The sequence below is a fragment of the Eptesicus fuscus genome, chromosome 16 (assembly GCF_027574615.1).
Source record: "Eptesicus fuscus isolate TK198812 chromosome 16, DD_ASM_mEF_20220401, whole genome shotgun sequence".
NCBI lineage: Eukaryota > Metazoa > Chordata > Mammalia > Chiroptera > Vespertilionidae > Eptesicus > Eptesicus fuscus.
The window spans coordinates 44,503,228-44,528,522 of record NC_072488.1 but is presented as its reverse complement, the minus strand read 5'-3'; the positions used below and the strand labels follow the sequence as shown (position 1 = coordinate 44,528,522).

Genomic DNA, 25,295 nt, shown 5'->3' with positions numbered 1-25,295 from the left:
CACATGAGTTTTTTCATTTAGTGCTCACAACCCTGTTGCGTGGGTATTGTTATCACGTACATTTTACAGATGAGGACACTGAGTCTGAGAGCTTAGTAAAGGGAGCCAAAGTCACACGTGCACAGAAAGTGGTAGAGAAGCTGTCGTGGGCACCGGGTCCCAAGGTCCGCTTTCTGGCTCTGCACCGGCCAGAGCCTCCTCGAGGGCTGGCTACATCTGCCGCGTCCTCAGCGCTTCCATTGGGGCCGCGCAAGCACTGGTGGGCCTGGGCAGGGGAGAGCTGGCGAGGGGCGCGGCGATCACCTGGGCGCTGGATGAAGATCTTTCCGAGGAGGGTGCGGGGAGGAGGAAAGCGAACTGGGAGAAGGCAAATCACGCCGAGAGGCGGCCGCGGGGAGAACCCCGCCGAGACCGCCAGAGCTGAGGATTTTCGGCGGCTGAAGCGAGTGTGGCCGGGAGCCCACCTCCAGCTCCTGGTCATCCCCCGCCAGCCCACCCACCATTCCTGGAGGTCGTGGGGAGCCCAATCCAAACTGAGGAATGCTGGGGCGGGGCTGAGGGGGGGGCCGCAGTTGCTGTTGAGAGTTTAGACCAATCAGCCCTCGGCCCCACTTCTCTTGACCAGTAGGAAGTGGGCCCAGGCGCAGCGGTGCAAAGTGTGGCCAGAAGAGCAGGCGTCAGAGCCCGTCAGCCGTGGGCCTCGTTCCCGTCCGCCAACCAGCGCCGGGAGCGGACCTGGGGGGGAGGCCGGAGCAGCTGTCAGGCTGGAGTCGGCGAGCAACGCGCGGCGGGGAGGCTGAAGGAAGCGCGGCGCCCGGCCGGGCCCCGGAGATGGTCGTCGGCGCCGCGGGCTGGTGGTGTCTCGTGCTCTGGCTCCCCGCCTGCGTCGCGGCCCACGGTGAGCGGCAACGGGCGGGGCTGCGCTGTGGGGCGGGCTGGGGGCCACGGGTCACCTTGGGGACCCGGCGAGTTCAGGCGGCTGGAGCGGGTGGGTGCTGGTCCTTAGGAACTTGAAATGGGCGCGGCCTGAGCCTGGGCTCTGAGCCTCATCTCCCTACATCGAAGCAAGACTCTCCCTTACCCCCACTAACGCCGACCCAGGTGGCTGAGGGAGCGACCAAGAGGAGGAGGAACCAGGGACCGCTAGAGATCCTGCATGCTGTTGATATGTGAGCATATGTGGTAACACACATCCCTACACGTGGGCTCACACACACGCACAGATGTACATAGACAACCTGTTTGGACCTACACAAGCACAGAAACATATATACCCATGCACATACGTATACCACGCTTAATTTACACAGATCAGCAAATGCAAAGATGTGTGTGTGTGTGTGTGTGTGTGTGTGTGCGTGTGTGTGGAGGTGAGGAGGGATTTAGTGCTAACCCAGGGAGGACTTCTGATGGCAAGTCCTCACTCCCAAGATAAAAGGATGCATAGCCCAGTGCCAAAGCAGTGGAGCTCTACCTGGTGGCTGGTTTGGGCAGTAGACAAGGACAACTAAAGCCACAGTCAGTCCCAACCTTGGCACACAGTGGTGGTTTGTTGATTGACTAATGGACCGGTGGCAGCGGCTCTCACCCTTCCACATTCATCAGTCCCAGTGGGCTAAGGAAACCAGAGACTCAAGCTCAGGTGAAACATTACACTTTGGTGCTAAAGAGAAGTTCCCACACCCCGGAAAAACCTGGTTCTGGCAGTTCTCTTCCTCAGTGCTGTGGAGCTGGAAATAGCTGTTTATTCAACAACCCTTACTGTGCACTCACTATATCCTAGCCACTATGTTAGGTAATGTGGATACAGCATGGAATGAAGCTATAAACTTATGGTCCTTGCTCTAATGGAGGAGACAGACATTAAACAAAAAATTATGAAGAATCTAGAATTACAAATTATACTGCAAGTGTCAATGGAGGAAAAGTGTCTTTTGAATGGGCATAAAGGGAGGGCAGTCATACAGCAGATTTCTCTGAGAAGGTGACATTTAAGCTGTGGCCTAACAGATGCGTAGGAGTAAGCCAGGTAAAGAGGTGGAGGCGGGGTGAGGTGAGGGTAGAAAGCCTCCCAGAGAACAGCTTGCAAGAAGACTCAGAGTGAAGAAACTGAAAGGAGTCCAGTGTCGCTTGAACAGAGGAAGGAAGGTTGGAGTAGCAGCCAAGGGCCAGACAGAGCAGGGCCTTGCAGGCCATGGTTGAGAGTTTAGACTTTAAGTACAAAGGGAAGCTGTTGATGGGTTTTGAAGCCAGGGGCGTGGTGACATGCTTTAAGATGTCTTAAGAATATCCTTGGCTCTTGTTTGGGGAATGGACCTTAGAGAGCAAAAAGGGAAGAAGGTAGACTAGTCAGGACAAATGATAGTGGTGGCCCAGGAGGATGGCAGTGGGACCAGAGAGTCAACTTTTCAGTTTTAGAAGTGTTTTATATCCAGACTAACACATCTTCACCTTGAAACTCTCAGGTCCACTTCAGAGCAAAGACAGAACCCTCAGAGATCACACGAGAGCTCAGGCTTCCTGGCTCACCTTTGTAAGCAGCAGCAGCAGCTATAAATCTGTCTGTACTAACATTTACTAACTCTGTCTGTATGAACTCTATCCTCCCCAAGGCAGGGACCATCTGTCTCACCCACTGCAGGGCCCACGTGGCTGAAACTGAGTCCTTGGGCCCTGACTATAGACAGCCTTCTTGACGACACAGGGTCCATGAGGGCTTCTCATCTGTACCTTTTACTTTTCAGGCTTACGCATCCATGATTATTTGTACTTCCAAGTGCTGAGTCCTGGAGACATTCGATACATTTTCACAGCTACACCTGCAAAGGATTTTGGTGGTATCTTTGTAAGTTCGGGGAGGATCCCTCCTCTCTGATCCTGTCGCCATCTGCTCCTCACTAAGCTGAGGTGATGATCCCTCTCCTCCCCTCAACCAATACTTGAGTGCTGGGACATGGAAGCGAGCAGTGCAGGGGCTGCAGTGCAGGAAGGAAGGGCTTCCAGCTACTTCCCTGGGCACCATGGAGGGACTCGTTGTCTTTGGGAACATGAAACAGTGAAAAACCAAGGGCCCTGCTAGCTGTACCTCTGAATGATATAACTTAAGGCAAGTTACTTCCTCATTCTGGGTACGTACCAACTCCCTTGCCTATCTCCTGGAAAGGGATAGGACAACTATTTTGAGAGAATGAAGTACCCAGCATACAGAAACCACTCCACACTTCTTCTTCACACCTTGTGAGGAACTGATGGATAGGTCAGCCCGGCCCTAAAGCAGGTGCGTCTCCTCACACTTCGACCTGTCTAAATGTCTTTCAGCACACAAGGTATGAGCAGATTCACCTTGTCCCCGCGGAACCTTCAGAGGCCTGCGGAGAACTCAGCAACGGTTTCTTCATCCAGGACCAGATCGCTCTGGTGGAGAGGGGGTGAGGAGTGGGCAGGCACTGGCACAAGGGAAGGGCAGGAATAGGGAAGCTCCTAAGATCAGTGGTGGTGGTGGTCCTTTGAAATAGTTTTTAAATAATTCATCATTTTAAGAGTCTTTAAGATTATCCATGCTTTTTGGCCATTTATTTATGAGCCTTTATGAAAAATTATCCATGGTCCTTTCACCCTCCTAGGGTGATGGCCTGGGGGAGGGGTAGCTAAGACCCTGCCCTTCCTTTAATCTCATCACCTTTTCCAGGGGCTGCTCCTTCCTCTCCAAGACCCGGGTGGTACAGGAACATGGCGGGCGGGCGGTGATCATCTCTGACAACGCAGTTGACAATGACAGCTTCTATGTGGAGATGATCCAGGACAGTACCCAGCGCACGGCTGACATCCCTGCCCTCTTCCTACTCGGCCGAGATGGGTGAGGGCTCCTTGTCACTGGAGGTCAAGGGCAATCACCAGTCCCTTCCCACATGCCTCATCTTGGGGTGAACCAGTTGGAGGGTCAAAAGTCCTTGGGCTCTGGAACTCCCAGAGTGATGGGGACAGTGGGGCATGATGGGGTGCTGAGAAAGTGACCATCACCACCTCTCTTCATGCCCTCCCAGCTACATGATCCGCCGCTCCCTGGAACAGCATGGGCTGCCATGGGCCATCATTTCCATTCCGGTCAATGTCACCAGCATCCCCACCTATGAGCTGCTGCAACCACCCTGGACCTTCTGGTAGAAGAGTTGGTCCCACCTTCCAGCCAGCTCTAGGCTGGGAAGGGGGAATCCAGAAATTCTGGTGTTTGGGACTTGGAGATAGCATTTGGGGACAGGGGAGCCAGGTAGAGGAAAAAGGCTTGGGCCTTAGCTAGGCTAAGGGAAGTCACACCACTGTTCTCCCTTCCCCAGGGCCCCCAAGGGTGTCTCATGCTATGGGAAGATGCAAGCCTCAGGGCTTCTTGGCTAGAATCTGGAACAAAAGGGGCTAAAGGCAGGTGGCCTGAGAGCCATCTGTGACCTGTCACATCTCACCTGGCTCCAGCCTCCCCCACCCAGGATCTCCTGTGTCCTTCACAGCAGTTACTGGGGTGGTTTAAGGAGCTGGTGTTTGAGGACTTAATAAACCCTCACTGACTTTTAGCAATAAAGCCTCTCATCAGGGTTGCAACTGTGTCCTAGAATAAGAGCACATGGGTGGGAGGGCCTTCAAACTCACCCATCTGGCCCCATGCCCTTGTGTTGAGGGGAGGAAACTGAGGCCCAGAGACTACAAATGACTTGTCTGAGGGCCTTTAGGACCACTGCTCAGATTGCTCATCTTGGATCCCAACACAGCCTCCTGCTTAAGATCTTAGGAGCCATAGTCCCCTGGGGAGAAGGCTCATCTTGCTGCCTAGAGCTGGGGAACCATGCTTGCCCATGGAGGATCCTTGCTCTGGGACTTTAGAACATCAGCAAAGCAGAGCGTAGGTGGGACCAGAGAGGAGCCTAAACTGGGGAGCTAGAGCTCCCACCTCTTGCCATTATCTGGTCTACCTTCCGCGCCCTCTCACCACCCACAGGACTGCTGTGTGCTCCAGCAGCTTGTCAAGTTATTCTCACCAAGCATTCCCTCAGAGGCCTGTCACCACTCACATTTTATTGAGAACAGTGGGCAGGTGGGGGTAGGAGGAGATGCTGCCTGCTGTGAAGGAGCAAGAACCCAATAGGCCAGACAGGCAGGCTCTACCTGGCTCATAATCCAGGGAAGGGCCTGTGGGCAGGCACCTGCCTTCCTAGGATCCCTTAGCAGGGGGATGTGAAGACCCCTTAGGGAAGGTAGGCAGAAAGGAATTGCAAGTGATGGGTTATAATTCCCACAGCACCCAAAACAAGAGTGAGGGGTACTGCTAATTTGGGATTGGAGGATACAGTCAGGGCTAATCTCCGAGTATCTAACCCAGCTCTTCTAGGTTTCTGGAAGACTTCAGTGTTCCTCTGTGGAGACCCTAAAGATGGACTGAGGCCAGGAGAGCCCCTAACTGACCCATATTCAACTGGTCCCAGGGGACCATTTGGAGCATCCCAAGGAGCACAGGCCTGTCACCCGCCAGGTCTCAGCCATGCTGCTAGAGTCTTCAATGGGAAGTGGTGTGAGGAAGGGGTAATGATCACCCACACGCCCCTCCTGAGGGAGGCCAGAAGCCTTTTCCGTAGCGTGGGGCCAGCCACTGTGCCAGGGCCTGAAAGGCAAGGCACAAAACAGATTCTGGAGTTTGGGGAAGGAGTTAATCTCCACTCCCCCAGATGTCCAAGGAGAGGAAGGTAATTCCCCCTGGCTCAGTGTTTCCTGGCAGAGAGCCTTAGGGAAAGTGCTCTGGAGGCCCAGTTCCTCCTTCCTGTCTCACTCAGCTGTGCACTATAGTAGTAGTCAGGCAGTTGCCTTATTAGCTACAATGATGGGAGGTGGGGCAGGTGAGGGCAATGCACCCCCCTCTCCTTTCTTCTTCAATAAAGTAAGGCTGTTCTCAGACTGCCCCTTTGTTACCCCTTCAATAGCAAGTAGAGAGGGGTGAGGCCTCGGCTGGATGGGAAGGTGCAGCCACGGGGCCAAGGGGGAAGAAATACTGTTAGGCCCTGACCTTGGTTCCAGCCGCTCACACTCTGGAATGGAGTACGTCAGGAGGAGGCCAATTCTGAAAGGCTCAGCGGCAGCGCAGAACCCGAGCCACTCAGCAGCAGTGTCCAGGGCGTGAGGTCTGGTGGGGAGTGGAGGGCCTAGGGTCCAGCCTCTTTCCTGCCCTCTGGCAGAAACAGCTGGAATGGGGGCCGGGGCGGGGGAGCAGGCAACGGGAGTGGGGAGTTCCTTCCAAGCCTCTTCTCTGGGGGAAGGCCCCATTTTCTGGCAGAGTCTGGGATAAGGCCCCTTCCAGGCATGGTGACATCACACATCGGTCATCTCGTCCCCCAGCTCTGCATCTTCTGCCTCTCCTTCTTCCTCCTCTTCATCCTCCTCCTCTGAGGTCACGTTGGGTTCATCAGCTTCTGCCAGGCATTTGGGGCAGGAACAGACAAACAGATAGTTCTCCCTGCAGCGGATGGGGGCGGTGAGGGAGAAAAGTCAGGCAGCCACTGGGATAGAGGATCTGAGCCCACTGCCCACCACGTCCCCAGCGGGCACCTGAGGATCTTGTGGCGGCTGTGGCGACTGCGCTCCCGCTGACAGCAGTCCAAGTAGCTGATACAGATTTCCTGGAAGGCAGAGAAGTGGGGTCTGACAGTCTGTGCTATTAGATGGGATTAGGGACTCCCCAATCACTACCCTATCCCCAACTTCTCCATCCCCAAGGGCCCGAGCTGCCCTTCAGTGAAGGGGTGGGCTGCCCCGATCCATTCCTCTGTGTCCTCAGCACGCAGGTCACTACAAGGCTCTAGCAATCTACGGATGAGGCAGAGAGGGGACGGCAGTTAGCCTCAGGCCAGGCTTAAAGGCATTAAGGGCAAGATCAGTGGCTGGGTTTAGAGGTTATCTTGGTGAGATCAACTTGTCCTGGAAGATTCCACCAGACTGTGTGCAGCACTGACAACCAGGACCCCAAACCCACACTAGCTCCCCATAGTCCAAGCCACAAAGAGCCATCTCCTGCTTTCTTACAAGTTGCAGATTTGTTCATCACAAGGTAGCTGGGGACAAGAACCTGGCACACAGCTATTTCTCAAACACTGCTCTGAGGCTTTCTGGAGTTATTTTTTAAGAGGTGGGGTTAGAGAATATCTAGGAGCAGACTCATGCCCTGGGGTGTGGGGGATTCAACTCAACAGCCTGAACTTGAGACCTTAGTCACTGGCGCTCCCAATCTCCGGAGAGAACTTGCAAGGCCCACTGCCACCCCCCATGCTCCCCACAGCTCCCAGCCCCCTCACCTCTCCTGGCTTAATATCCTCCAGGGCGGTGACATGCAAAAGGAAGTTGTTTTCTGGGAAGGAGGTCTCTGCATTGGGGACACAGCTGTGGTTGCCTGGGTCATGAGAGGCAGGTAATGAGGATTGCTGACTGATAAAAACAGCCTCAACTCTGTAGAGCACTAGGTCCCATCCTTCCTTGTTTTCTGGAAGGATGGGATCTATCTAGGGCTGTGCAGATCCTGGAGCTCAAGTTTCCTGACTCCCTGTCCAGTGCTCTTTCCTGAGACCATTGAGTCAAAGTGTATCCCACATCGCTCCCTCTCCCACCGTCCGTGTCTGCCCCTGCTTTCCTCCTCACTGGCCACCTTGACTCTCAGTTGTGTTCCCAGTGTCTCACAAAAGAGGGACAGGGCTTTGAAAGGGCTGCCCGTGCCAGACCACTAACTCAGTCCTGTCTGCTACTGGCCATCTGGTAACAGGTGAGCCCGGCCCTCTGAGAGCCCAGTTTGGGAGGGTAGAGTGGCTCTGGAACCTGGGAAGTGGATTTGCAGTGAGGAAACTAGAGGGTGGGAGGCTGGGTGCTAGAACAGACAATAGTCTGAGCGGACTACCCCTCCCCAGCAGGTGAGGACTGCCTGCTAGCCTGAGTTCCCTCTTCCCCGGATCCTGAGGGCTCCCAGGCTCTCACCACACTTCCCTGCCAAATTTCGCAGGGCAGTGGAGGTACACAGTTCATGCTTCTCTTGAGAAAATCAGAGCTCAGTGCCCTACAGAGCACAGGTCTGACCCACTGGAAGTTTTTATATATAAACATATATTAAGGCACCAGCAGTCCAATGAATGAATGAATGAAAAACTGATGGACCAAAAAGGACCAGAAGAGTCTCCAAGGGAAGCTCAGATCTAACCCACTCCCAGACTCAACCCCATCAGCCTAGAAGGAGCGAAACAAAAGAGATGAACTATAACTATGAGGGCACCGCTCCTCAATGGCAGGACTCACAGCAGCTCTGAAGCACAAAGAGGCCTGATCCTTCACAGTTAAGGAACTCGCCAGTTGCTGTAAGAAGTAATACGCAGGTGTTATTCTACCCATTTTATAGGAAAAAGGAAACTAGATTTATAAGGAAAGGCACTGCCTCACTGTCCTGCCACCCTACCACACGAATGCAGCTGATCCTTACCCTTTCACCTGAACTTACATCTCTGAGGCATGAGCCTTGCTTTTCTATAAATGATAGCACTCTATTTGTCCAGCACTCCCCACCCCCAGCATCGAGCCTTTGCACGGATCTCAGGCCCATTTCTTCTCTGTGTGTCCCATGGACAGATCTGAAGCTTCCCACAGGCACACAGGATTATGGCCCCCATCACTAACTCAGAGGTCCCTGGGGAAAACTGTGTCCAGATTTGACCAGGGGGTGGGGTGTGGGGTGGTGGTGTCTCCATTTCACCCACCTGCCTCGATGTCCTTGTATAGCTGGTCAATGAAGGCATCCAACTGCTCACGGTCCTGTGGCTTCAGCTCCAGAGCGTCACAGGCATGGACCCACTGGCTGAGGGAGCTGGGGGTCCCAGGCAGCAGCGGTTGGAGAGCAGGAGGCCCAGCTAACAGGGCTCTCCACTTCCAGGCAAGTTAAACCCATTTCTTTCTCCAGGGTGGGGGCCCCGAGACCAAGAATCCCAGTCGGAGCAGACTCCACCAGCTGTCTTTCTGACCCCCCCATCAATATGTGCAATGTAGCACTCTGGCCGCAGAGTTGCACCCTGCCCCACCTAGTCTTAAAAGGAGCTGTGGCTACCTTCCTTAGTCAATTTCCCTCCCAAGCCCCGAGGGACAAGTCCAATATGTCTGGAACAGTGTCTCCTAACCTGGTCCCAATTCCTTGACCATTGGTCCCAACAAGAGCAAAGAGAGACCGGAATCCATCTGGAGTGAACCACTGTGGGGGAGAAAAGAGAGATGAGCACTCAGGGTCCAGCCACTTGCTTTTCTTCCTGATACAACTCTATGTTCAGGAAGTCTTCTGTGAGTCAGTCCCACCCCAACTCCCGAAGACCAAGTCAGCTCTCACTTGGCTGTCCCAGGGGAAAATGCTGACCCAGTTGCCCCTAGAGAGCTGGAGTGACTGGGAAGACACTGGTCCCACCCTCCTCACACTCACCTGGCTGAGTGCTTCCTCATAAAGGGCCTCTGTGAAGAGTCTCCGCAGAAGTTCCAGTTGGCCCTGGTTTAGGAAAAACAGGGAGAGACGTGCATCCCTGAGGATTTCCCATCAGCACCCAGGCAGGGCCCAGACGACCTTGTGAGGGAAGGAAAAGGGCCAGCTCTGTAGACTGAGCTCTCCCTGGGGGCAAAGGAAGGCCACAGTCCTTATCTGCAAAGAGCCACGGCAGTCCACTGGTCTACTTCAAATCAGAGTGGCAAACCCCAAATCCCTCCCTATTTTCCAGCCCTTGTTGCCAGCAGGGCCAAGGAAGCCTGGCTTAGAACACCTGTTCTCACCACCAACCCCCAGCCACCCCTAACTAGCCTCCAGACCAGCCTGACTCTCCCCCTCCACCCTTTCCTCAGGACTCAATGCAGGAAAACCCAGCCAGATGCCTTTTCACACATCTGCCTCCACCTTCGGGCAGCTCCTGCGTGGAAATCCCGTCCTCAGATTTTGAAATTCTTTGATTGGCAGTGGATACTTACTGCTCCCTGACCCTGTGGACCCCCAACCCTCCATTTTTCATTATACCCGATATACCCACTGCTGTCCTACCATGAGGTCTTGCTTTTCCACCCCTCCTTCCTCTGTCATTATCCCACTTCCCAGTTTTGGGTCCACATTAGGTCACGAAGTTAAATAATGGCAGGAATGTTAAGTCCTCTGAACAGATTTTTCACTAGGAAGGGACCAAATGTGGAGCTCCTCAGGAAGCCACAGAATATTCCAGGCTATTGGGGTGGAGGGGGCATGGGAAAAGACCAACCTTGAATTTGTCCCCCAAGAGTTTGTGGACAATTTCTTCCTCCTCATTGGCCGTTTTATTACAGAACTGGGAGAAGAGCCTGATCCAACGATCCTTATCCTTAGCCTGCAGTGAACAAATGTTTTGGGTCACATTCACACATACCTGTGCATGCATGTGCACACATGGACTCACAGACACCACATCCTTACTGCCACTGTCGCCCCTGCATCACACCTGAGCTTCTAGGTAGACCCTTCCCTTGACCTGGGACTTCCTTCCGACCCTGTATATCCCCAGCTATCTCCCCAACTGGGGCCAATCTAGCCAATTCAGCACTTGAGCAAAAACAGTAATAGGAGGGGTTAGCGTGGCTTCTCTCACTTTATGTAAGAGACACAATCCTAAAAAAGTGGTGCTTACAAACCGAATGCATGAATTGCTGCTGCACAAGAATGTCCTCTCAGAGGTCAAAGCCTATAGGCAAGATGAGTGCCCACCCCCTGCCAGATTTATGGTTATCAACTCCTAGGGTTTCCGTAGGAAGCAGCTGTCCTTTAGAAAGCCCACGAGGAACTCTGCATCCGAGCAGGAGACTGAGGCCGAGGGTTGAATGAAGCCTTTTCCGCTTCCCTGCAGGGTCAGGTGGGCTCACCTGCTTCACTGTGGCCACCATCCGGGCCATCAGCATGATGCTAGCAGTCTCAGGGGGGTAGTGAACACTCCTGGGGAGAAAGAAAAAGGTTTGGCCTAGGAATTCCCTCCAAGTAGCTGTTTTCAAGGAAGTCCAGTCTGACTGCTACAGACTGGAGAGAGAAAGTCAGCGGCAAGGGCTTGGACAGGGCTTTACATTCCTATAGGCTTATGGGAAGGTGTAAAATGTTGAGGATGGTGAGATTGGCAGCTCAAACAAAAGGCAGAGGGATGGGTAATGTGACCTCTTTTTAACTGTGAGAATGGGAATGGGGGAATTCTGGGGGATGGTAACTAAAGAAAAATGGCTGCATCTGTTGAATGCAGGCAAGGGAGGGAGGAATAAAGGAAAGAAGAGATGAAATGCCACCTACCTCCATGCCTCCTGCAGCTTATTGAGAGGATGCAGGGGGTCATCCTGGGAAGGGCCTGGGCACAGGACCCGATGGTATTGCTCAGCAGCTGCCAGCCGACATTCTGCACTGCAGTACATCACCTGTTGGAGGGGGTGAAGCACAGATGTCCCATGTGGTACTCACCTCCTCTAACTGCATTCCTTCCACAAACAGCCCCTGAGCAGTAGCCCAGGGTACTGTGCCGTGAGAAAGCATACAGTGCTCTGGGGGCGCATGAGGGGTCACCTACTGCCCCAGGCTTGTGAAACCATGGGAAAGAAAGAGAGCTTAGCAGGTAGAGGGGAGAGCCCCCCCAGGATCTTAGGAAGAGGACAAGCTCCCATCCAGCCTACTTTCTAGACAAAGGGACGGGAACAAGAGGATGAAACTGCCTTTTCAATGTCCTGTCCTACACTGTGGTTCTCAGGGGCCAGGACCAGGTCCGTCTCCGCTGCTGATTCCCCAAAGGGGACTTCAGCTAAGGTCTCTCCCATCAGCCCCTTTCCGGTACACTCCCCAAGGACACTCACCTGGCAGTGGGGGCAGTTCTGGTGGAGGTCCTTGCGCACAGGGCATAGCTCAGGGTGAGGCAGCACCTGGCCGGGTTTCCCAGTCAGCCTCTGGGCATTCTCCTCCGCTTTCTCCAGTGCCCGCAGGCAGTGGTCACAGGCTGGGGGAGAGAGCCAGGCATGACAGTCTGTCTCAAGAGCAGGGTCCACATTTGTCCTTTTCACAGCAGTATCCCAGGGCTAGAATCGTGCCGGGCACATAGTGGGTGCTCACAATGTTTAGAAAGTGAGTAAATGAATACGTTAAAGAATGCACCCTGCTTCTCAATGGGACTTAGTCTGTGGGGCTCCCATCCCTTCCCCAAGACCAGACTTTCCCAACATTTTGGAAAAAAGTGACCCTCCTTCCAGTTTATCTCTGGCCTAAGAAAAGAGTAGGGGGGGAAGCATGTGGCTGGTTTCTGACCCTTAATGCAGCCTTTTCTCACCAAGGGGCATGTGGCCTCGGGTAGAAGGCTCCACTTTGGCACAGAGCCCGACAGCATGACATCCAGGCCCTTATATTATCAGGGTGGACTCTGAGTTCCACCTGAGTGACAGCCCTCCCCCGGGCAGCACTTCGGAAGAGCCTTTCCTACAGGCTCACAGCCCCAAACAGCCTGAGATCAGACAGTGGTTCTCAGGGGCAGTTCTCCAAGGGAAGACAGCCTTTCCTCCCAACACCCAGAGACATCCACCAGTGGGGAGTATGCAGCTCTCTCCATGCAGAGCAGCATGAGGCATGGGATGTGCTCACCTCGGTAGCGATAAAGCGCATTCCAGAGAAACTGTGCAGCCACCAGGGGCCGTTCTACAAAGATGGTCTCCCCCTTCCGGATCAGCTGCGTGGCAAAAAGCCCCTTTCCCTAAGAGGGCAGAGGAGGAGCAGGATGGCTGTTAGAAGAGGCAGAGGACAGTTCCCAAGGCTCCTGGAGGGCCACCCCGCCTCATCCCCACATGCTACCTCTTAGCAGAGGCAGGAGGGTTCACGGAGCATGGTCAGCGCCCCAAAACTCCCTCCTCTGAAAATGCAGCTCTGACCTACTGCCAGTCACACTTCTTCCAGCCTGTTCAGAGAAGAGGGCCCGGGATGTCAGCCATCCCAGAATGCCCTAAGGAGAATTTTTAGAATGGCCAAAGGAGGCCCACAGCTCAGAGCAGGCTGGGGCCTCCTGTACCCTGGTAACAGGAGCTGGTAACAGCAGGGCAGCCTTCTCGGAGTCACCCACATGCCCCTCCAGGATTCGGGCAGTGATGCTACCATTAATGGTTGCACAGAAATCCTACACCATGGGAGAGAGAGGCCTAGTTTGGGGGAGAATGTACCCTACTTCCCTGGTTGGGCAGATACTCACAGCACCTGGCATAGTACCTGGCACCCAACAACTTCGCAGGGGTTACTCTGAAAAGAATGACTAATCATAGCACTGATCCTAACGCTTACTTGCTTGAACTTTTGAGCTAATTGCTTCACTTCTTTGTATCTGATTCCCACATGAAAAATGAGTATTTAATAATACCAAAGAGGTATTTTCCAGGATATAGCACAGGTCATGCACCCCATAAGCTCTAGCTCCTTACTACTCAAAGTGAGGGGATGGACTGGCAGCCTGGGCATCAGCTAGGAGACTGTCAGAAATGCAGACTCTCAGGCCCCACCCCAGACCCGCTGAATCAGAATATGACTTTCACAAGATGCCCAGGTGATTCATATGCATGTCAAAGTTTGAGGAGTAGAAGTCTAAAGCACCATACACATCAGGAAAAAGACGAAGGATGAGAAACCATTGCTGAATTGCATCTCTCAGAGTGCAAAGGGATTCAGGAGACAGCTTTAGAACCCAGGGAAGGTACTGGCCCCACCAGGCATTTACTCCCACCGTTCACTCAAAGGAGTGCCTTGCAAACACTGAATTGTCACAAAAGGGAGAGAGAAAAATGATCAGCACAGCAGTTAAATGTCCGGTCACGTGGCCTTATGCGTAGCGCCCTGTCTTCCAGCAGTGGAGCTCTGGCTAGCCAGGGACACCTCCCAAAGTCAAAGCAGCAGGAGGTGTAGACCAGAACGGGCCCTGCGCAACCCATGAGCCACAGAGCTCAACCCTCTGGCAGCTCTGGGAGCTCTCACGGTGGAGTGGGGCTGCTGGAACAAAGCCACTGGGCAAAGCCGTGGATGCACTTCGGTTGTCTTCCTGAAAGCCCCGCCCATACCTTGTGGCCCCTGGGACCCAATCTCGCAAAATGCAATTTGGCCTTCTGCTACGGGACACAAAGATCTGAATGTTATCTCTGACAATCTCAAATCTCAGTATTAGATAAATATTGATCTCCTTCTTGAGGACCAAAATGCAGAAAATACTTAGCAATCAAAACAAAGTGAAAAGCAGAACTGTTCCTCTATAAAACCACACATCCCCAAAACATGAAAGTGTTTCAAGAAAACAGCTCTAATTCGTATTTCCAAGAAGCTTGGAGAGAACTGAACCTGAATGGAAAGGGCACAAAGTATGCAAATATATTTCCAATTTGGCAAGTAAATAAAAAATATTGTACAAAACTCTAAGACTGCACTAAATTTTAAAAATCTTTATTAAATGGATGATTTTATAAAAAAAATATAAATTGCCAAAACTTAATTCAAAAGTAAGAAAGCCTCGCCCTAGCCGGTTTGGCTCAGTGGATAGAGCGTCAGCCTGTGGACTGAAGGGTCCCGGGTTTGACTTCAGTCAAGGGCACATGCCCAGGTTGCAGGCTCAATCCCCAGTAGGGAGCGTGCAGGAGGCAGCTGGTCAATGATTCTCTCTCATCACTGATGTTTCTATCTCTCTCTCTCCCTCTCTAAAAATCAATAAAAATATATTTAAAAAAGTAAGAAAGCCTAGACAGACTAAAAAGCAGTGTTTTCTGGCTGATGTGTACCAGTATGGCGTTCTGGTTGGCATCACTGTATTTGATCAGGTTTCTGTTGTGATTAGTCACGTCCCTGGCATAATAGTTGGTAAATTTTTAAGAAAGCATTCTGGCCAATATCCATAGAAGCAATAAAGTGAGCAAAGCTATCCCATGTGAGGCTCCTAGTCTATATGGTTTTATGAGCCAGCTCTGTCAGACCAAAGAATAATTCTCATGCTATTTAAACAATACAACAGTGTAAAGTTTCTCCATTTCACTCAAAAACAAAACATAACTGATGTGGTAACTGGGGAAATTACACAAAGTAAAATCATAAACCAATCTCATCTGATGAAAATAGATGCAAAGAGCCTACTATCTTGCCACTAAGTCTGGGTAGGTGTATGCTTTTCTCCAGCAGCAGATCATGTGTCATCATGGGGAGGGCAGCCAGCTCATTCTCCCAGAGCTGGGGTTTTGATAAGAGGCTGAGACAGGACAATTAGGCAAGGAGAGTGGTAATGAAGTGAGAGGGAAGAAGTGAAGAAAGAAGGGGGCCGAGAGACAGGGGCCACTAAGTGATGGTAAAGGTGAACATTTCTGCATGCCAGGAGTGACGGAATGAGACACCGTTAAGTGTAAGCCAATCAATACCAGAGGCCGTGGGGTGGAGACGGAGGTGTGAGCAGCTGAGGAAGCCAAGGATGTAGGGGAGTGGACTGCCATGCAAGGAGAGGAACGCTCCATGTCCCCTGTGCAAAAAAGGGCAATGGAAATTGGGCTGGGCTTCTGGACCGGTATGAAGGCTGACATGTTGGGCAAGGGCTAAGGGTACACACAGCCCCTACACAGGATAAATTATTCAACCTCTAGTACATAAAGACATGTAAATGAGAACAAAGCAATACCATTTTGCACGTATCAATTGGCAACCGTAACTAGGAGAGGAAGTACTCAGTGCTGGAGGGAACAAAAGGATGTGTGCTACCAGATCTTTGACCTCAGGGGAAAATCAGATATAACAAAAGGGCCTATAAATAAGTATTTGGTTGAGGAAACTGCCGCCCTCCCGTGAAATAAACTAAAACTATTCTTTAGCTCTTAAAAATGAATACACAGAAACAGGGTTAGTGAGATAGGGAGATTTACTGCTGCATCAAAAAGCAGTTTCTAAAAATGGGACCTTATACACATACCTGCACAAGAACAGGATTGCTAGGGACTTTTTTTTTTACCTCCTTTCTTTACATGCATTTTCAAATTTTTTATAACGAACTTTTAAAAAGAGCAATCACAAAGTGACAAAATCACCTCGCTCTCCTGCCCAAACCCTTCAAATGCTCCCACGGGCCGCAGGTTCCGTTCCAAATTCTTTAGCCACTCCCAGGCCCTTCCTCACCCAAATCGCCCCCAGAAAGTTCCCCGAGGACCCACGCTTTTTTCACCTCCGTTCCCTCGGCTCACACCTCCCCGCCCACCGCGCCTGGGGCCCAGGAGCGCCGACCCGCATCCTGGGTCGGGAGCCCCAGGATCCCCCCCCGCCCCGCCCCGCCTGCCGCAGCCGGATTAGGGCTACCGAAGGGACGGGCCGGCCCGGGTCCGCGGAAGGGGGCGCGCACGGAGCCTCGGAGGCCCCGGCACACCGCGTGACCGCCCCGGAGCCTGTGCGCGGGGACAGACCGGGAGCCGCCCCCCCGCCCAGCTGCGAGCCGCAAGGGGTCCCACGGGGCTGTTCCCAAGGCCGGATGGGGTGGGGGTCTTCTCCGGCCTCACCTTGGAGCTGCTCACGAAGCGAACTTCCACGGAGACCCGGGCCCGGCCCGCCACGCCCATGCAGAAGGAGAACACGTCGCACATGGAGGCCGCCATCTTGGGCGCGCCTCCTCCTCCTGACCCTTGACCCGGACCCGGGAGACCCCGCCCCTACTGGCCCCGCCCCCGGCTTGGCTGCTAGGGTTTACCCCACTCGCGAATCCGAATTCGGGTCCGTTTGATCTATGTTTAGATCCATTGGTGTGTGGACTGGGTGGGGCTGGGCCTGCCTTTGTGCTTTAAAAAAATATTTTTATTGATTTCAAAGAGGAAAGGAGAGGAAGAGAGAGACAGAAACATCAATGATGAGAATCATTGATCGGCTGCCTCCTGCACACCCCACATTGGGGATGGAGCCTGCAACCCCCGCTTGTGCCCTGACCAGGAATGGAACAGTGACCTCCTGGTTGGTAGGTAGATGCTCAACCACTGAGCCATGCCAGCTGGGTCTGCCTTTGTGCTTTTACGTCTGTGCAGTTTTGCATCTGTCTCTGTCTTCGTGGCCAGTATGGGCCTGTATCAGAGCTGATGTGCTGTATAGTTTTGATGTGTGCATCTGTGTCTGAGTTCATGTTTGTGTGTCTGTTGTCTCTGTCCATTCACTGGTGTGACTTGACCAAAGCAGTCTTTGGACCCAGCCGAGGGGTAGGACAGCAGTCCGCAGAGTTAACTCCTATCCTCTCTAACCCTCAACCTGAAGGGAAGGACTAGCTTACTCCACAAAGTCTGGCACAATATTTCCCTTCTCCGTGGGCCCTCTGGCAGCGGGGCAGACAGTCCTACCAATGATCAAGTTGGACTTATTCCTGTCTCAGACTCTTCAGCGGCTTAGGGACTTTGCAGCTGGGGCAAGGGGCAGGGTGGAGTAGGATCCATAGTGGACGTCACGTCTGAGATCCCCTAAAATGATATGCAAGTGAGTGAGTGTACATGTGCACATTGTCCTGACAACAAAAGAGGGGCCGTTTTCTCATTCAGGACCCCAGAAAGCTGCAACCACTGATCTATAAGTCATGTGTCCCTGGAGCCAGGCCTGACCACCATGCCTTGTTTCCTTGTCCTTCCTTGAAAAGGGACCTGTGTCTGCTTCTGCTGTGTCTGCTTCTGCTGTGGTCTCATGGTGACATTTGGGGATTGGGTAGAGCCCAGTAACTGCTGAAAAGGTAACTGTTGATTTAAAAAAAAAAAAGAAGAAGAAGAAGAAGAAGTGAGCCAGTTGTTCCTGGAAGAGGCAGAAAAGATTCAGCTGGGTTCTTTGATTTATTAATAGAGTTGCCTTTGGGTCCAGCATTGTGGAGGATTTCCCTGAAGATAGGTACAGAGAAGGGTTCTTGGAGCTGGACCCTGGCCTCCCTCACGCCTACAGCCTGGTGTCCAGGAGAAGATGGTCCACTGCCTTGGGAAGCAGGTGGTTTTCCAAGGCTGACTCTACTGCCTGCCTTTCCTCTCTCAGAAAACAAAGCAGCAGGGACCGTGCCCTCTTTCGCCACCAGGTGGCAGGGCAGGCCTCCTTCCACCAGCTCACCTCTCCATTCTAAAGAAATAGCCTCCCCAGAGGACCATCCAGGAACGTGGAGCCTTAGGGAAACCAACTCTGAAAATGCTTGTGACTGTCTTCACTGAGGTAGGCTATCAGTTAGGCTTCTTAGAGACAAACCAAGCAGATTCCCGGGAAGGAAAGGGAACTATGAGTCCGGGTAGTGAAGAGGGGTAAATAATAACTGTTTTATGGAAAAGCAGCAGAGCCCTAACTGGTTTGGCTCAGTGGATAGAGCATCAGCCTGCGGACTGAAGGGTCCCAGGTTCGATTCTGGTCAAGGGCATGTACCTTGGTTGCGGGCACATCCCCAGTGGGGGGTGAGCAGGAGGCAGCTGATGGATGTCTCTCTCTCATCGGTATTTCTAACTCTCTATCCCTCTCCCTTCCTCTATGTAAAAAATCAATAAAATACTTTAAAAAAGAAAAGAAAAGAAAAAACAGCAGAGTTTATGGTAAAATACCAGCCTTGGCAGAGGCAGAGTCAAATTGCTCTATATAAAGATGCGGGGGAGGGGGGTGTCAAGGTGGGAAGCTAGAGAGAAAGATGGTGGTCAGGGTAGCATGTCTGCTTCAAGGAGGCACCTGGGCCTGAGCTCCTTCTGAGAGTTATAACAGTTCAGACAAAACAAGAAAACTTTGGGGAACCTTGTGAGGGGAAGTGGACTAAATAGCCTACCTTTCCCTCTCTTTTTTTTTTTTTTTTTGCTGTCAACTCTACCATTTCTGTCGGGGAAGAGTCTTCTATGCCCAGACATTGATTCAAGGAGGCCCTCTCTGCTCCACAACCAGGCCAGGAAGAGATGAATCCCTGGGAAAGCCAGGCCTGGTGCAGGCACCACTCCCCCAGGTGAAGGGGGCCTATAAGCCTTAACAGTTGCCACACACTTAGCACTGGGCCTGGCGCCCTGTAAGTGCTTTACAGACATCATCTTAGCCCTGGGAGCTCTCAGTTACCCACACACCCATGATGCAGGCGAAGAAAAAAGGCTCAGAAGTTCAGGAACGTGGCCAAAGACATAGCTGAAGGTCAAAGTCTGTGCTCCCGACCATTACATTATTGCAGCTCCCAGGAGTCAATATGGAAAAGTTCTCAACAGTTCAGATTTCTCTGGTGCCCGTTGACCCCGATGAGACTCTTTGTTAATATGTAGAGCAGGTAGGTCCAGTGGGTGTCCCCAGGAAGAGCTAGCCCAGACAGCCTGGGTTGAGCCTCCATCCCAATCCTCAGCTGTCCCCTCCTGACTCCGTGTCTTCTCTCTGGATGATGGTGTCAGAGCTGCTGGAGGGCTCGTCTGGGGAGGCAGCCACGGCAGACACAGCTGGCGGTTTCAGCCTTTGCTGCTTCTGATACTTGACCCTGCGGTTTTGGAACCAGACCCTCACCTATAATTGGAGGCAGTGGGCAAAGATCAGAATGTGACTAGCAATTCCCATTGCTTCCCCCATCCCCACAGTACCCACTCCACTCAAAATGTGCTCTTCCATTTAAGGGAAGAATTGCCCCCAACACATCCTTTCCTTAATTCCAGTTGCCATCCATTCATCCGTTCATCCAACAAGTATTTTTTGCGCTCCTATTACGTACTCGGCACTACTCCAGGTGATGGTGATACAGTGGTGAGCAACAGAGGCATGATCCCTGCCCTCATGAAACCCACAGTCTAGTAGAGACAGACTAATTACAAGCATGAAAACAAACACACAGATAAATGCAAATGGTTTGGTAAAAACAGGGGTTTGAGTCTCCCTGAGAAACCAGCATCTAGGTAAGTCAAGGCTCAGCGGATAAGAGGCCAGCCTGGTGGGGACCGAGAAAAGCAGGCCAGGGCAGGGTATGAACTGTAGGAAGGCTCCGAGGCAGAACCAGGCTTGGAGTATTTGAGGACCAGGAAGGAGGAGAGCATCCCTGGCACAACCAAAAGTGAGAAGAGAAAGTAAAGGAAGAGGAAATGGAAGAGGTCAGTGAGGGCCAGATTACCCAGGACTGTGAAGGTCACGGGCAAGGAATGCCAACTTGAAGGCTTTTAAGTGGAATGTGACATAGTCCTATTTACTCGTTGAGTCTTATTTACATGGCACATCTGGCTGCTGTGTGAAGAATGGATGAAAGGAGATGCAGGGAGATAGCAGGGAGGTTCTTGCAGGGATCCAGCAAGAGCTGGGGCTGATATGGACTGGGGCAACAGAGAGAGAGGAAGCGATTCCAGCTGTATTTTGGAGTAGAGGTGACACGGCTTGCTGACGGGGTGATAGTGGGAGAGAAGGGGGAAATCTAGGATGACTAGGTATTGTGAGCAGCTGGAGGGATGGTGGGGTCACATGTGGGGAGAGGGAGAGATTTGGGGAGGGGGAAAACGTTAAGAATTGAGGTTTAGATGTGTTAAATTTGAAATGCCTATCCATCAGACATCCAAGTGGAGACCTCAAGAAGGGAGTTAGATGTACAAGTCAGAAAAGGGGGGGGGTGTTTAAGATACAAATATAAGAGTCATTGGCATATAGATGGTATTTCAAACCATGAGAATAAATGAGATCAGCTGGGGAGAAAAATTTGAAGTCACAAAGAGAAGAATAGCCTACAAAGGCAACAGAGAAGTGGGCAGAGAGCTGAGAGGAAAACCAAGAGAGTGTGGTGTCTGGAAACCAAGAGTGTGTTTCAATGAGAAAAGGAGCCGTCAGCTGTACTGAGCGGAGGAATAAGAAAAGAAAGGAGCCCTGACCGGTTTGGCTCAGTGGATAGAGCGTCAGCCTGCAGACTCAAGGGTCCCAGGTTCGATTCCTTGGTTGCGGGCACATCCCCAGTAGGGAGTATGCAGGAGGCAGCTGATTAACTGATGTTTCTCTCTCATTGATGTTTCTAACTCTCCCTTCCTCTCTGTAAAAAAATCAATAAAATATATTTTAAGAAAAAAAAAAAGGAAAGCATCTGTTGACTTTGGTAAAACAGAGGTCATTAGAGACCCTGATGAGAAGTTTCAAAGGTATGAAAGGGGAAGAATTCATATTGGAATGAGTTAAGGAGTAGATGGGAAGTGAGGACATGGGGACAGGGATCACAGCCAGTTCTTGAGAAGTTTGTGAGAAGAGCAGAGAAATAGTGCAGTAGCTGGAAGTATGGGAGTCACGGGAATGTTTATTATTTTAATACTCAGTTATTTGAATACCTACTTCATTTCACTGCCAGCTCCTTATTTAGTATGAAAATGTAACGTTCTAGGTTAATATCTATAAATACGATGTGATGTTTCCATAATGTAATTTCAAATGGGACTATTTTTCTCATTCATGCAGAGAGTGTCCAATCATTAGGCCTGCCTCCCCCAACGGCCTGGCACAGAAGAAAAAAGCCCATCTCTTCCTCCCACCGAGCAGGGCCTTCCAGAGCGTGGTGTCTGCCCCCAGGTGCCGCCTGGGCCCCACGGGAGTCTCTGTTCCTACCTGGTTCTCTGTAAGGTGGAGCCGGGCTGCCAGCTGGGCTCTGTTCTTTCCCACTAGGTGGTGCTGTTTCGCAAACACGTCCTCCAACTCTTCCAGCTGCTCCAGGTTAAACATAGTCCGAACCCTCTTTTGGGGTCTCTCAGTGTCCCGAGGGTCCTCACCTGGGGCCCAGTCTGGGGGACTCCAGAGGCCTGGGCAGTGAGTCAGCTCCAAACCTAAAGAGTAGGAGGGTAGGGGAGGTTAGCCAGCACCCACCTCCCCACCCAAGTTGGAGGGGAGAGAACAAGCTCACAGCTCCACCGCCCTGCCTTGCCTTTGGCTAGCGAACACAGCAAGAGGCACAGTGGGAGGAGACTGCACGGAAATAACAGAACAAGGGAGACAAAGGGACGATGTTGTGAGACTCCTTCTGCCTCCGCGATTCTCCAGCTGAGTGGCTTACCCTCTGACCCGAAGAGAAGTTGCCGAACCTCCATCTCTCCTTGCCCTCCACTCCTTTCCTTGGCTCCCTCAGGAACCCCCACAGGATGGGCAGAGAAGGGACCCTCAAGGTTTTCCCCTTTTTGTTCATCCACCAAATGCTTTTGGAATGTCTATGTGTCAGGCATGGTTCCAGGACAAAATAGAAAAAATCTCTGTTCAGCAATAGAAAAGGTAAAGAAAATATTGAGTATGTCGGACAGTGATTAGTGCTAGTGAGAAGAATACAGCAGGGAAGGACAGGGTGAGTGTGTGTGTATGTTGGGGGGAGGGCAATTTGCATTTTTAGAAAGGGAAGCCACCTCACGGAGGTGATATCTGAATAGGGCCGCTATGTGCAGTTTGTGCCCTGCACATGGGTACCCAGCTGAGAGGGTACGTGGAGTCTGAAGTTCTGCTCGCTCTCCACAGGCCCCCTGACAAGGTGCTGTGTCTGCCTGTGGAAGGGGTGACTTTTCCCAATGCACACACAGGTGCTATTCAGCTCACCGAGATGTAGACAATGGAGATGAAGATTCGTCCACCAGGGGGCAGTACCTGAATTATAACTCGAAAGGAAGGAGAAGGTGGACCGTTTGGCTGTCTGGGAGGGGAGTGTTCCAGAGGAACGGAAGTGCAGCACTAAGACCCCCTCAGCTTCCATTAGCCTTGGGGAGGCTCCAGGGCTGCACACTGCTCCAGTGAAGGGAGTGAGGTCAGGACCCTGGCTGCCCAGGACACCGACCCCTGGGCAAACCAGACGTACCATAAGTGTAAGCAAAATAGCAAGAGACGAGAAACATTAATAGGGTCTGATTAAATAAGGAATGGTGCATCCTTACAATGGACCACTCTGAGGTGTAAAGAAGCTCTGTGTGGATCGATATGGAAAAATCTCCAAGCTGTATGGTCAAGTGAAAGAAGTAAGGTACAGAGCAGTGTGTCTAGTAGGGGGGGGAAACGTGTGTGTGTGTGTGTGTGTGTGTGTGTGTGTTCAGGTATTAAATATGCATAAAATACTTCTGAACGAATCAAGAAACTGGCGTCATTGATTGCTTGTGGGATGGGGGTAACTAGGTCTTTGGAGGTCAGCCACCTAGTGGTAGAGGGAATTTCTCCACCTATCTTAGTAAACATTTTTTTCCTTCCTGAAACCAGTTATTAGTAAACATTTTTGACATTTGAACTGTGTGAATGTAATAGCTATGCAAAAACGAACTCGAAAATGTGACCACTTCAACAGAAAGCAGTTAAGTGCAATTCAGACCTCGGGTGTGTGAGGAGGTTAGAAACCACGGCGTGGTGTGATGGGTCTGGCTCCCAGCTGCCGGGGCATGAATTTGGATGGGGTTGGGAACCCAGGGTTTCTCTCCAACATGGGTGGGAGGCACACCCCTCCAGAGCCCTGAAAGCACTCTAAGAAAGCAGGCTCAGAGGGGTCAGTGTGGAGATGAGCTCACAGAGACCTGAGCAGAGGAGGCGGCATCGGGGCCTGGGGATGGCCGGCTCCCAGCAGCTCCCCGCTGAGCTGCACCGCCTGTAGCATCTGCTTCTCCGGGCTAAGACGGGGCCATGGAGTCCCCATAAGAGCTGCTTTGGGGAATGGTCTGCGCCACCAAGCAGTATCCAAAGCGGGTGTGGGAGGCAGCAAATCCCTCGTGGAGGACGCAGAGCCCAGGAGCAGGGTTGGGTCCCCTGCAGTCCCAGCGCTGGCCGTGGTAGCCTTCCGAGCCCCGCTTCGGGCCACCGTCCACCGGCATCTCTTGCTGGGCACTCGCCCTCCCACTCAGCTTCTCCCACCTCCGCAGCCTGCGGGGTCAGCCTGGCGCCAGGGGCTGTTCTTAGCCCGTCCCCCGGGGCCTCAGTTTCAACCGCCAGGTCAAGGGTCATAGGGCCCTTTCCACTCCAATCGCGGGTGGTTCCCAAACTCAGGGACTTCTCCTCTAACCTGTGCCCACTATCGCGGCCTCACTCTCCACCTACCCGCCTGCTTCCCGGGGCACCCCATACCTGTGACGTCGAGGCCCTGGAGGCCGCAGAGGTGAGCCACGCGCAGCCCCGGCGCAGGGGGCTGGGGGGACGGCTGGTAGAGCCCCACGCTCAGGTAGGCGGGCAGCCATGGAGCGGGGCACGCCCAGGGCAGACCCGAGGCGGGAGACGGGGAGGGAGCCTTCCAGATGCCCGAGGAGGCAGGGGCGCAGGCGGACAGCACGGAGGCGGCGGGCGCGCGGGGCGCTGGCCTCGCCAGGATGGCCTCGACGGAGAAGGAGGACTCGAGGTGTCGGGGAGCGCGGGACCTGCCAGGGTCGGCGGGAGGCCCCGGGGCGGGAGAGCAGCCTGGGCGCGGGGACTGGGCCTGGTCACCCACCGGGCTGGGCATGGCGCGGCCCTGGCCAGGACGGCGCCAGGGGGCAGCGCGAGAAGCGAGGGAGAACACCTGCAAAAGGGAGGGAGACTTGCTGGCTTGGAAGCGCCCCGTCTAGGGCGAGGGCGCTTTCATTTGGCGGGGCGGGGCGGGGTGGGGCGGGGTGGGGCGGGGTGGGACGGGGTGGAGCGGGGCGGGGCGGGGCGGGGTGGAGCGGGGCGAGGCGGGGCGGACGGCCTGTTTCCCTGCGGCCCTGGCGGGGCCTCCCCCGGACTGCGGAGCCCGGACCCTCCACGCTGTGCGCTTAGGACGCGCCAAGGACCATGCTCCCTCGGTTCTTCCGAATTTAAAAATGCCCACTAGCCGGCTTGGCTCAGTGGATAGAGCGTCGGCTTGCGGACTGAAGGGTCCCAGGTTCGATTCTGGCCAAGGGCACAGGCCTGGGTTGCAGGCTCGATCCCCAGTAGGGGGCGTGCAGGAGGCAGCCGATCAATGATTCTCTCTCATCATTGATGTTTATATCTCTCTCTCCTTCTCCCTTCCTCTCTGAAATCAAATAAAAAAATATTTTAAAAAATGCCCACCCTGGTGCGGTCCTGGGGAGGAGCCCTGTCGCTCGCTGGTGATCGTGCCCTCAGGCCTCTGCTTATCTTAGAAGCAGAAGCTCCAGCCAGATTCACCTGATACTGCGCAGCCCTTTAATTTTTAAGCAATTAAATGTAAATATCTTGCTTACAAGCACAGTGAAAAGTAAATTTTCCACTCTGTCCCTCCAGCCACTTACTTCCCCTGTTCTGCCGACACCGTTGTTTACCAACCTCTTCCAGGAACTTTCTGTACCCACGTTACTGGAGAAACGGTCCGATATCCAGAAAGGGGGAGGGA

The 25,295-nt window shown here is 52.9% G+C and overlaps 3 protein-coding genes across 6 annotated transcripts; 1 reads left to right on the top strand and 2 right to left on the bottom strand.

Annotated features, from left to right (window-relative positions):
- The first annotated feature begins 633 nt into the window (after positions 1-633).
- Positions 634-5,942, top strand: PRADC1 (protease associated domain containing 1). Of its 2 annotated transcripts, XM_054728501.1 has the most exons (6): positions 854-898; positions 1,102-1,169; positions 2,745-2,845; positions 3,319-3,428; positions 3,689-3,856; positions 4,044-5,942. In XM_054728501.1, the coding sequence occupies exons 2-6, from the start codon at positions 1,157-1,159 to the stop codon at positions 4,162-4,164; spliced, it is 513 nt and encodes a 170-aa protein (XP_054584476.1). In that variant the 5' UTR covers positions 854-898; positions 1,102-1,156; the 3' UTR covers positions 4,165-5,942. The 2 variants fall into 2 exon arrangements, with proteins under 2 accessions (XP_008145674.1, XP_054584476.1); XM_008147452.3 differs by lacking the exon at positions 1,102-1,169 and having other exon boundaries at positions 634-898.
- On the bottom strand, positions 3,831-16,668 carry SMYD5 (SMYD family member 5). 3 transcript variants are annotated; one of them, XM_054728499.1, is made up of 14 exons: positions 16,570-16,668; positions 12,662-12,770; positions 11,887-12,026; positions 11,336-11,457; positions 10,924-10,993; positions 10,290-10,394; positions 9,476-9,538; positions 9,183-9,253; positions 8,769-8,875; positions 8,314-8,370; positions 7,329-7,423; positions 6,586-6,656; positions 6,047-6,493; positions 3,831-3,873 (listed from the first exon to the last, which is right to left on the bottom strand). In XM_054728499.1, the coding sequence occupies exons 1-13, from the start codon at positions 16,663-16,665 to the stop codon at positions 6,349-6,351; spliced, it is 1,251 nt and encodes a 416-aa protein (XP_054584474.1). In that variant the 5' UTR covers positions 16,666-16,668; the 3' UTR covers positions 3,831-3,873; positions 6,047-6,348. The 3 variants fall into 3 exon arrangements, with proteins under 3 accessions (XP_054584474.1, XP_054584473.1, XP_054584475.1); XM_054728498.1 differs by lacking the exon at positions 3,831-3,873 and adding an exon at positions 5,050-5,647; XM_054728500.1 differs by lacking the exon at positions 3,831-3,873 and having other exon boundaries at positions 6,370-6,493; positions 7,329-7,413.
- Positions 16,669-19,329: 2,661 nt separating this feature from the next.
- Positions 19,330-24,425, bottom strand: NOTO (notochord homeobox). The gene is made up of 3 exons (XM_008147570.3): positions 24,056-24,425; positions 21,587-21,801; positions 19,330-19,531 (listed from the first exon to the last, which is right to left on the bottom strand). Exons 1-3 carry the CDS (start codon positions 24,423-24,425, stop codon positions 19,373-19,375), a joined length of 744 nt encoding a protein of 247 aa, XP_008145792.2. The 3' UTR covers positions 19,330-19,372.
- Positions 24,426-25,295: the final 870 nt, after the last annotated feature.

What these genes read in the sequence shown, in the direction of transcription:
- PRADC1 (XM_008147452.3), top strand. Translation starts at nt 832, where the DNA reads ATGGTCGTCGGCGCCGCGGGCTGGTGGTGTCTCGTGCTCTGGCTCCCC. An exon ending in CGCCTGCGTCGCGGCCCACG is followed by an intron (nt 899 to 2,744) that starts GTGAGCGGCAAC and finishes TTTACTTTTCAG; the next exon opens with GCTTACGCATCCATGATTAT. An exon ending in AGGATTTTGGTGGTATCTTT is followed by an intron (nt 2,846 to 3,318) that starts GTAAGTTCGGGG and finishes AATGTCTTTCAG; the next exon opens with CACACAAGGTATGAGCAGAT.
- SMYD5 (XM_054728499.1), bottom strand. Translation starts at nt 16,665, where the DNA reads ATGGCGGCCTCCATGTGCGACGTGTTCTCCTTCTGCATGGGCGTGGCG. An exon ending in GCTTCGTGAGCAGCTCCAAG is followed by an intron (nt 12,771 to 16,569) that starts GTGAGGCCGGAG and finishes CTGCCCTCTTAG; the next exon opens with GGAAAGGGGCTTTTTGCCAC. An exon ending in TGCGCTTTATCGCTACCGAG is followed by an intron (nt 12,027 to 12,661) that starts GTGAGCACATCC and finishes TCTCTCCCCCAG; the next exon opens with CCTGTGACCACTGCCTGCGG.
- NOTO (XM_008147570.3), bottom strand. Translation starts at nt 24,425, where the DNA reads ATGCCCAGCCCGGTGGGTGACCAGGCCCAGTCCCCGCGCCCAGGCTGC. An exon ending in CCAGGGCCTCGACGTCACAG is followed by an intron (nt 21,802 to 24,055) that starts GTATGGGGTGCC and finishes CCTACTCTTTAG; the next exon opens with GTTTGGAGCTGACTCACTGC. An exon ending in TCCACCTTACAGAGAACCAG is followed by an intron (nt 19,532 to 21,586) that starts GTAGGAACAGAG and finishes CTCCAATTATAG; the next exon opens with GTGAGGGTCTGGTTCCAAAA.